Source organism: Phallusia mammillata, chromosome 4 (assembly GCF_965637545.1).
Source record: "Phallusia mammillata chromosome 4, kaPhaMamm4.hap1.1, whole genome shotgun sequence".
NCBI lineage: Eukaryota > Metazoa > Chordata > Ascidiacea > Phlebobranchia > Ascidiidae > Phallusia > Phallusia mammillata.
The window spans coordinates 2011738-2022983 of record NC_137255.1 but is presented as its reverse complement, the minus strand read 5'-3'; the positions used below and the strand labels follow the sequence as shown (position 1 = coordinate 2022983).

The window sequence follows — 11246 nt, the reverse complement described above, 5'->3', positions numbered from 1 at the left end:
AAAGGCAAATTTGTGTTGTAATTGTTTGTCGTTATAAGATGAAACTGAATTCAGCTTGATCAGTAATTTTTAACCTTTTCTTGTCTACAACCCCTTAAAATACCCAACAAGTTCTTCGCCCTGTTGTATTTTCAAAGTTACTAAGATCCCATCTTCGTGCACCATAAGGCAGTTGTTCCCAACCAGGGGGGAATTTGTGTCGCAATATTAATCTCTTACTGGTTGTCTGTGATATGCGTTTTTGCAGCATTTGAACTCAGAAAAAGAAGTTCTCGAATAATCGGTTTAGGGCAGCAATACGAAAAGTGATTGTAGGAAGAAATTTTGAGAAAAAAAGACAGAGCTTTACACTTGTTTGCGAATTATTGTACAAGTCTAAGTCACTTGATTGAGCTGATTGTGACGTCATTTTGTTTGTGTGATATCATGTGATTTGGATAATGCTATATTTTTCGATACATTCTGGAAGGTTGTGCAGGCTAAAAAAGTCACCAATAACTAGTGTTCACTGGTACTTGGCCAATCAAAAAGCAGTTTGAATTAGCATTAAAATTTTAGTACGATATTTTAGCAAACTAAATTTTTAGGGGGGATTAGATTTGAATATCGACCAAAAGGGTGCACAGGACAAAAAAGTTGGGAACCACTGGAGGGTACACGCACCCCAGGTTAAGAACCACTGCAAAATTGGTTGCTCACTAATTTTATTAATTTTTTCAAAGACTCCAATCCACTCGACTATTTTTTACTGTTCACTGATGGTAAGGTGCAATTTAAACCTCTTTTTATGCACAAATATAAAAAAGACAAACCAAATTATCGCACTTTTGACATTGGCCTGCAAACATTTAAAACCAAACAAAATACGATACCTCTATAAATTGATTGGTACGATAGTAGTCTTTTATTTCTTCAAGAAGATTTTGCGTATTTGCCCCCATGGTTCCATTTTCGACGTCACTAACTACGTCACGCTTTGCTTGTTGGAGGTTTCGCTTGAATAACGATGCAGTTTCTGGTTGACGAAAAAAAACAAGTTTAATAAAACAAGTTTAAAAACAAGTTGAGTTGCACCGAAGCTTCAGTCGGCCGAAAATGATCGGTTTCGGCCGAACATTTGAATTTTGTAAAAATAATGACCATGAACTTTCGCGTTGTCTCCAAATTATTGATCTTTTGTTCACCTTGGGCTACGTATTATAAAAGTTGTTTTAAATAATGGAGTGTTATAAATAAGTTTATTTGCATACATCGACAACACAAGGTTCAATAGAAAACAACAGTCAGTAAGGAAATGTTAAGGAAAAAAGGACTTGCACACTAATCTGGAAAAAACAGTACCTTTGAAAATAGTGAGCCATTGCTAAAAACAATTGTTAGTCAAGATTTGATGTTACTATATGCAACTAAACCCATTTCTGTCAACATGTTGCCTTTAACAACTTACCTCCATCCAAAGAAGCATCTTCCTCTGTATCGGTGTAATCTTCATTTAGTTCCTTGACTGAAATCGATGATGTCGCGCAGCAAGAGTTCAGTAAAGTAAATAATGCCATTCAGATTCGCTGCACATAGTACTTTATACACCTAGCCTGTCACTCTCCTTATTCCACAATGGGTAGACCAATCTGCTTCTTAACAACAACTGATTCTTTAGCTTATCTGTTCCATAATCCAAGATTTAATTTTTCTTACATGGGTTGTTTCAAGTAAACACTGTACGTGTGTAAGCGAACAATAGTGGTGTACGTCGTAACCCGCGTTGAAACGCGTCAACTTTCTGCGTGCATTATCTACTTGTATTGAGCTGAAACAAGTTGTTTGAAACCAGATATCTGTTTTGTTGCCAGAATCGTACAGCCCGCTCGATATTGATAAAGGCTGTAATGCGTCTTTGTTCAACCGCTGTTTATGAAAGTCCACCAGCAAAGCTTTCGTTCTACTTCATGTTTATTTGTAAATAGTGCCCGGTATGTTTTTTCGGACAATAAAGTTTTACTTTGTGGATTCACGTGTTTGAACAATACACACAAGCTCGGCTTAAATGACACTCGCTGTTGTTGCGTAAAAAAAACATGCCAACTAATCAAATCAGGTTTATTCAAAAACATGTTTTGTGTTTTGCTAATATTCGGTCCATTTACCCCACAAATTTACTCTCGAAAAGTGATTGTAGCAAACAAGAAAACCTGGAAGCTTGGCACCTAAATATTGCTACTCACAGCACACAATTTTTTTGAATGGTTGATATACCAGGTATTTATTTAAACAAATCGTAAAAAGTGAAAAAGTACTGTACAATACAATCAATCCACAGTGTTTTAATAAACTTTGCAGTCACCGCAAAGACAGTTTTATTAGTTCAACTTAAATCGTTTAAAGCTTTGGTGAATATCATGACTAAAAGAAAGACTTTGAAAAAAGTTAAACAGTGTTTTATTTGAATACCAAATATTGTCAAACATATCAAAGTATAAAACAACTTAAAAAAATAAAAGTGTTTTTGCGATAAATATTTGAAACGTTTTGTTAAATTATTTCAAATCGTTTAAAGCATTGATGAATAGCATGACATCTTTTAACTCTTCCAGGCCCAATTTCTTGTTAATGGTACAATAGAAAAATTCTGGTGCTTCGGATTTAAGCGATTTGAGAAACGAGAGAGTCTCGCCATCCAGGGTTTCGTAAGTCGATCTAGTTGGCAGTAAAAATTATATTATATATCAATAGCAATTAAATAATACCAGACTCGAAAAAAACACAAGCAGTTTAGTTCCTGCTTACGTTCTGTATGTAAATTGATTTGATACGAAGCCAGGTTTATAATCACAACTGCATTGGGGAAACGTTCGCATTAAATGGTATTCGTCAAAGAAATGATAATCGCTACAGGATCTTTGACAGTTTGATTATATTCAAAAACAAACATTCCTGTTTATCATATGTTTTCGGTTATTAAAAGAATAACAAAGGTAAAATTAAGGTTCCCTTTGCATGATTAAGTACAAGTCCCTTGTAGTTTTATTTTTCAGCTTTTCCCGTTAATTAACACACATTTTAGGTCCCGATCTGTGAATTATTTTTGGTCACAAATACACTAAACTTTAGAAGTTTAAGACAAGCACATAAACTTGTCGTTCTACAATTGGTTGTTTTGACCCTATCAAGCCGATTTTGTTGGTAGGCAAAGCTTACTGTTTTAGTCCGTGTCGTTTTGCCCATTCCTGAACCTCTTCTGCTGTCCACGAATTCGGGGAATTTTTGTGTGCAACAACAGTTGTTCCGTCTATTTGGGTCTAAATCGAAAAAAAATGTTACCTCGTCGGTAAAAAAAATTACCAAATAGGTACCTAAAATTGTTTTAGAAAACCGAGCGCAAATATATCACATATCATTTTTTTGTCCTAAAAAGTAGGGCAAGTTTTTGCGACTTTTGCAACTTTTTTACAGCTTCCGGCAGCTTCCTAAATACTCAGAATTTATGTAGTATGATGTTATAAGCTGTTTGTAGGAATTTTATGTTGCAAGTTTTTGCAACTTTTTTCTATTTTTCGTGCAACTTTTATCAAGTACAGACGAATCCGATTATTCGCATACGGGTTAATGGCCTAATCCGTTTAATTGCATCACAATCAAAAATTCCAAACCGTCGCCCATCGTTTGTGAAGAAAATCGTCCGGTTAATCGCATATCGGTTTATTGCATAACCGGATATTCGCATCGATTTTTAACGAAATATGCGATTAACCGGATTGATGATCTCTATGTGAAAGTCAAACAGACCAACTTTTTCGAACAAAAAACGACGTTTTAGTAGTAAAATCCCCTGGAGGTAATGTACGCGAAAAAGGCGTAGATGCATGTTTGCATTCTGCACCAAATAACGCATCTAATTTGAACGTTAAAAAGTGTCTTGACCATAAAATATTTTTGAAACGTCATTCAGTTTACCGCGGCGCGATAAGTAGGAGTCATTCACTCAAAGCCGTGCATTCCTATTTTGTTGGCAAATAAAGGGTTCAACGTGTTAAAATTACGAAACTGGTGTTCCGGCAAAGACGCTGATTGTAATTTCCTACTAAATGCGAACTGCACCAAAATTATAAGCATTAAAACTGTATTGAAATTTTAACAATATATTAAATGTGAAACAAATGGTTAAAATGATTTCTGTTATATTGTTCATGGCCCGCCAAACACGTAATGGTTGTAAAAAATGTTGATCGCAAGTAATCACACTAAGATTTACGTAATTGGTAGCGTGCAATGATTGCCATTTTTTTATGTCTTCTATTCGTGACCTTGCGCAACGTATCAGGTAGATCTTCAATTAAGAAATGCATTTATTCCTCTAGTATTTGTTTCTGGTTAAAATTTTCGAAGCAACGATTACACGTTGATCACGTGACAGCCACGCTAATCTTGCAGCTGCAGTTTTGCTGAGTAAGCTAGAAAGTAGCGCCACAATCTGAGTCTTAAAGGTTTGCTGAAGTAAATTATTCTTTTAGCGCCCTTGCACTGTAAAACGTGCCGAAGTTGTAAGTTTAACCAGGTTTCAGTCGTGCACTTTCGGGTTTGGGCTTGCTTACAAATATGCACCTAGCACTTTGCCGCTTAACGCGTTGGTTTGAACTAGAAAACAAAATAGGTCAGAAACAACAGACCATTTTACGTGTATACTAAGCGAGAGGTCTGCCACATTTGTAAGGGAAATAGGGAAGTTCCAAAACTTAAATGTTGGGCCCCTTGGCTACGATGCGATGTAACACATAGTTTCCAATAAACCTGACCGCAAGAGGAAGCAAAAATCAAGCGAAATGTGGCGTATACGACAATTAAAAATGTGTGTGTGTTTCTACTGTTTCTTTAACACACTTGAGCGATTGCACCACAGCCACGACAGTTAGATAGCATGATGTCATGTATTGCGCTGAGAGTAATAAATCTAGGTTTGACTTGAGAGTACGTTTTTTACTTCTCGGCAATAAAAGAGAGAAACTGCTGCTCCGTTGCCATAGTTGGGCGTCACTGCAACTTTGTTTTGGCTGGGAAAGAAAAATGAGCATTTTTTGTTAACCGCATGGACTGTTTACATAGCAACCGGATTATCGCATTTATTGCATCAAATGCCCTAGTCTGTATTGCGCCAAATGTAATTAAAATTAGAAGTGGAAGTAGAACTTGGCTTTTAGCCAAGCCCGCACAAGCTAAAACAGTTTGTGTCTAGTCTTTCGAGGTCAAGTTCTGTTAAGATAGCTTGGTTCAGTGGATCTTAACCTTTTTGGGATGGTTTCCCACTAAAGTCGATCACCAAGTTTGAATTTCCCCCTCTGTTATTTTTTAAAACTTGTGCAAAAATGCAACTTTTTACTGCAACTTTCTCACGATTTTAGTGCAACAAAAACTTGCCCTACAAATAAGTTTAAATCGATTGTCAATCAATATTTCATTTTTTATGCCGTCAAGCCAACAAAACTCTAACTGCGGAACAAAACTTCAATTGAAATATATTAACCACAAAAGCAACTCTTGATTTATACTCTTTTATCCGCATATTTGTGTTTGTTTTAGTAAAAGGTGCCATCATCCCCTTCTAAAGGGACTGTAGTGTTTGTGCAATGACAATATGATTCAAGTTACTGTTCTAGTTATTTTATTTGTTCAGGGAGTAATTTAATAAAGGTGAATAGCTTGAACCTGTGAAGAAATTTCTCCTTTAGCTTTCTTTCCCCTGTCGCCAAGTTCCCTTACAAGTTTTGGCATCACAGTTACTACGTCATTAAGCTGTGTGACGTCATAAATGAACTTCGAACCCAGAATCATGCCTGCATAATTTAAGAAGAATTTTCGGTGGGTTACCTTGCCGCTTCTTCGAAAACTTACCTAGCCAGCCGTTCGGAGAATATCCAGGTTCCACCCTTATAGGAATTATATCTTTGTGCAGTTGATAAGCGTAGTCGCTTTCCAATCTGCAAAGTACGTGCGTGTAAGTAAAATGTAAATGACTACATTAACGTGGCTGTGTCTTCACATTACCTGCAGTTTGGACTGTCTTTGTATTTCTGTGACATGCAAATGAGCACAACAGCTGATTCTTCAACTGCGTCTGCCATCGCTTGCAGGGTACTTCCCCCCATTCGATCCACATCCATCCAAACATTGTAGCCGTGAGATTCAAGGTGGGTTTTAATCTAAGTAAATTTAGGCAATCTGGCAAGATTTCGAGTCTACGTAAAAGCAGTGTGGTGTGTTGCACATTCGATTTTTGCCTCAGGTACGCGGAAAAATTTTGTAATCAACTGTTTTTTCGTCCGAAACCTAACGTTTTAATTGCATGCAAAGACCTCGAATAACATTATAAATTTAATATTGATTGCACCTAATACAATACGAGCCACGTTGACGTTTAGTAAAGCTCACTCACTATGAAAGTGATTTAAGGGTGATATAAACGATATCACTTGCATCGACAGCACAAGGCTCAGTTGAAAACATTGATCAGAAAGAGGGTATACTTTAATAAGGTTGAAACAGAAATAACCTGTTTTATTAAAGTTTGGTGGGCCCAGGAATAGCTGAGCATCAAATGGGTTTTTTTCCTATTTTGGCTTGTTGCTTCTCCAAGCGGTTGAGTCGCCTTTAAAAAAAAGATTCCGCAATTAAATTAGGCTATCGCAGGGTGGTTTTTAGTAAGTTGCACTTACCGAACCAGCGACAGCACTCGGTTCTGATTGGTTCCTGAGTAGCCACAGTACACCGGACGCAGCTTCTCGTAACTGCCTGTTGTTCGTACCGTTAAATATGCATGTGGTCTATACTTACTTCTATTATGAGGCAGCTTATAACATTGTTTTGCTGTTCAGGCTCTAATGTAACGCCAATAGTACAGATCATTTACTCAACAACATTATGTTTGTAAAATGCGTAGTAAGATTGAATTTTAAACATCCAACCAGCGTTGGAATTTTCACATGTTTTTGTTATTTGAGATTATTTAAGTGTACTAGCCTATATTCGTTATTTTGGCATACTTTCTAAGGTAAAAGCAGGCTAAGGCGTTGCGACAAATCAGATTTTGCCATTAGCGAAACTCCTTTGTGGTTAAAATATATAAAGACTCTTGTCGTAAAATGAAAATGATTTTCGCACCTGTCTTCATGGCTTTTCAGCTCTTTAAGTTTGTTCAAAAGTTTCTCTACGTCGTTAATTTGTATGTTGTTTTCTTTGACGAACGACAAGGCCCAGATGCAGTTCACAGCTATAGTTTGCTCTTCCACATCGCCTGCAAATGAAAAAAAAAACATTTTAAAAAATGAGTTTCGTTTTTACTTACTTATCAAGTTTTCATTGCCTTTTTCAATTAACTCCATCAGGTAAGGCAGCGCTCCACTTTGTAAGATGAGCTTGCTGTTCTTGTTGTTATTTGCGAGTTTAGTCAAACCAAGAGCGAGTTCCTTCGCTGACCAGCAAGCGGCTGAGCGCCGGTTACTGCGATGCAAAGCGTCGTTCAAGTCCTAAAACAAAACGGGTCTAAAAGTTATGCACTTTTTGATTGCTGCTCCGACGCTGTAAATGGTTTTGCAGGAGTATCACTAGAGCTGATTCTTTAAAAGCCGTATTCCCGGGCCACTTTTTGGACTATCTAGATTTAGAAGATGCGGACCACAACGCCGACATATCAGGAAATTAGGACCCAAATGACTATAACAATAGTCAGGTGTAGATGTGGTAAAAAACACGCTACTCTTCACGCTTTGATGATCAGACTAAGTTCTATAATAATAATGTATCACAATGACTAAATTTCAAATTTTAATTATGCTAAAAAAAATTATGCTATTGAACCAGAAAATCGAACAAAATGTAAGGTACAATTGGTGGATCATGACCAGCGATGTGCCATGAAAGCTTGTATGCGGGCAAGTGTCAAAAAAAACCAATCGATAACCGAGCTTTGTAATGCCTCGAAACAAATTCAAGCAATACCTCTACCATGTAGTTGATAATCGTATCGTCCGTTTCAATGACGTCATTGTCGTCTTTGTCACTTATGTGTGCTAAGGTGAGCATACCGATAGTAGACAGCTTCGTATTGTCGCCATAGACCTGAGTTAGCAAAGTGAAAATATGTATGTTGACCTCACCCTCTAGGGACGAAACGACAATTTGTAACAACGAATCGAGATCTGAATCAGACAGCATTTGCGTTAAAATAAAGCATTTACCCCGGCACGTCGATAGGGAATCGTCTATAAAATTTGTTTTCTGGATACGGCTTGACTTTAAAGTTAAATTTCCTTTAATCTTTATGAAAACATATGTTACTAATCGCCTGCTTGACGTCTAAGTTTGTGTTGTTGTAATAACTCACCGAAACGTCTTTGGTGTTTTCGGCGTACCACCCGATCAACTCCACAGCTCCAGATTCTTTGTAATATTTCGTGTTGTTACTCGGTATTGAACAGTTGTAGAGGATGGTTATCGCTTGCAAAACGATATAGCCTTGTGTCTGCACACATAATATATTCGCAAAACATCGAAAACAAACGGTATGTTTTTACTATTTTATATTACAAAATAGTTTTTTTTAAGTATTAAACCAGTGATTTTCAAATTTGGCCCCGGCGCCCCCTGGGAACATTTAGACGAAAAAATATTGCACTTTAAGATGATATAGTGTCCTTTGTTAATTAGGCTGGTAGATTGTTGTGGAAAGTTTTTATTGTTACTTTATGAAATTATTCTTTCTGCATCTCTTCCATATAAGCACAAAATGTAAAATTTTGCTTTTACCATGCTTTGAAGAAACCAACACGTTAAAAAAACCAAACCTGATCTTGTGTAAAGGTATTTTTGAAGAGTTTTAGATATTGTAGAAGATTTAAAAGTATTTCGCTTTTTGCTATCGACTCGGCAAAGAGAGAACTTGCGTCGCTGTAATTTACACAAACACCTAACAATTTCTTGAAGTCTTTCATATCCTCACTGCAACGGAATGAAACAGAACGTACTTAAATACACAATTCATGTACATGCTTTTTATTTTTTATGTCTAATACACACAAAAAACGGTTGCGGAATAAAAAAGGTTTAATTTTTTTATCCGGTTGTAGTCTGCTTACTTGAGGTTCGTTTTTTGGTTAATTTAGATTTAGTTTATGCTTTTGCTTTAGCCTTCACAGTTGTTTATTTTTTTACTGCTTGTATACTTTTTATCAATACGGCCGTTTTGCTTACAGCCATTAAACCGGCCAAGTTGGATTAATTTCTACTGTGGAAGGCCAGATGAATGACGATTTTTGTCAAACGTATACCTTCATAATTTGGTCCGATAAAAAGTTTTTCTTAACACCTACTCGTTTAGCGTGGAGTCTTCTATTATTTTCTGGAAGTAAATATCGAAATAGGCTTTGAAAAACCCTGCAACGCCATCACGTGCCAACCAATCGCCAACAAGCTCCGTATTTTTCTGCACAAAAATTACCAATAAAACCTTACTTTACATGTAAAAAATTTGAATGCTCATGGCAAATTATTGTTTTGTTTATAACGAAACTACATTCAGCTTACACTAGACCAGTGAACCCTTTCCACAAGGTAACTAATATTCCATCTTCGTACTCCTTAAGGGGTACGCGCACCCTAACATCCACTGCAATAGACTAGTTGGTTGCTCACTAGTTGTATTAATTTCTTTAAAGACATCAAGTATTCCACTATTTTTAATTATATACTAATGGAAAAGTGCGATTTAAACCACTTAAAAAGAACAGATATAAAAAAAACAATTTATCACATTTTTGACATTGGCCAGCAAACATTTAAAACCAAGCAAAATACAATACCGGTATAAGTTTATTGACATAGTGGTATTTTAGTATTTCTATTAGAAGATTTTGCGTATTTTCTCCCATGGTTCCATTTTCGACGTTACTAACTACGTCACGCTTTGCTCGTTGGAGGTTCCGCTCGAATAAATTAATTATTCCAGTTTCTGGTTGACAAAAAACGTAGGTTTATTTTTTTAGCCTTTCACTTTTTATACTAGAAATGCTCAACTACATTTTTTTAAAGAATATAGAAAACTTAGTTGACTGAACATGCCGTTTTACCGATGTTTTGGTTTCAGTCGAACTTTTTGAGTGTGTTAATTATTGCCTAAACCTTCAATATCAAAAACTAACTATTTGTTGCATTTATAAAACACGAGCCGCGTAGTCTGCTGGTTTGTTCAGCTTACGTATTATAAAATACGTATAAGTTGAGATGTCATATATGCATCGACAATACAAGGTGCTATTGAACACATCGGTCAGATGGATATTTTAGGTTTGGACCTGGTGCATTACTAGTTAAGCCACATTTGGTTTTAGGATACTCCTAACTTGTGATAGAATAAAGGACTTCCAATCCGGCAAAAGCAATACATTTGAAAACACTGGGCCACTGCTAAGAACATTTGTGAACTGTAAGGTTTACCAGCCCTAATCAAATGTTATAATATGCAACTAAACGCACGTCTTTCAACAAGTTGACATCAACAGCTTACCGCCATCCAAAGAAGCAACATCTTCGGAATCGGTGTCTTTTTCAGTATCGGTGGCATTTTCAGTATCGGTGTCATCTTCAGTAGTGGTGTCATCTTTACTTAGTTCCCTGACAGAAAGCGATGATGTCCCACAGCCCATTATTAACTGTTACTATTAAGCTGTTGTAACTACAAGCGATTGAGGTTTTGTCGTGTTTGGGATGCCTTGTCTAATTTTAATCCTTTTTGTGCGGATTTTATGAACACTAAAGCTACTTGCATCAGCAAAATATGTTTGTTCTTGATACCAAATCTAACTAATTTCAGCCTTGAAACAAACGTTTCCGAACTTGTGACTCCAAGCGATCATAGCGATTTTGATCAGTTAACTCGTTACCTAAAAGTCTTTGTGAAAGAAGTTGTTTTATTAAATCGTTCCTCGCCCTTAGAATCAATGTTTCTATGATATTCTATTTTGAGCTTTTGAGGTGGGTTAATTTTATCGCTTGGAAACTACAGCGCAGCACGATTTCAGTATAGTCAATAATGTCATCTTTGCTGTTGTCTAAATTCGTTATATATGTCGCACTTTATACACCTAGCGTTTCCGTCTCCTCATTCCACAATGGGTAGACCAATCTGCTTCTTAACAACAACTGATTACAGTTAATCCAACCTAACTCCCTTTAGCTTATCTGTTTGAAACCCAAGACTTAAA

The 11246-nt window shown here is 36.5% G+C and overlaps 1 protein-coding gene across 1 annotated transcript; it reads right to left on the bottom strand.

Moving 5' to 3' along the window:
• Window positions 1–5673: 5673 nt before the first annotated feature.
• On the bottom strand, window positions 5674–10688 carry LOC145222385 (uncharacterized). Its single transcript, XM_080088491.1, has 12 exons — window positions 10550–10688; window positions 9846–9994; window positions 9357–9469; window positions 8832–8985; window positions 8372–8509; window positions 7987–8106; window positions 7334–7514; window positions 7150–7282; window positions 6705–6780; window positions 6037–6191; window positions 5884–5969; window positions 5674–5825 (listed from the first exon to the last, which is right to left on the bottom strand). Exons 1-12 carry the CDS (start codon window positions 10686–10688, stop codon window positions 5674–5676), a joined length of 1596 nt encoding a protein of 531 aa, XP_079944617.1.
• Between the last annotated feature and the right edge of the window lie 558 nt (window positions 10689–11246).

Excerpts from the sequence above, each read along its gene's own strand:
- LOC145222385 (XM_080088491.1), bottom strand. The coding sequence starts at position 10,688 with ATGGGCTGTGGGACATCATCGCTTTCTGTCAGGGAACTAAGTAAAGAT. Across the intron at positions 7,515-7,986 it reads TTATCAACTACATGGTAGAG|GACTTGAACGACGCTTTGCA; the intron begins GTATTGCTTGAA and ends GTTTTGTTTTAG. Across the intron at positions 7,283-7,333 it reads AGGCAATGAAAACTTGATAA|GCGATGTGGAAGAGCAAACT; the intron begins GTAAGTAAAAAC and ends TTTCATTTGCAG.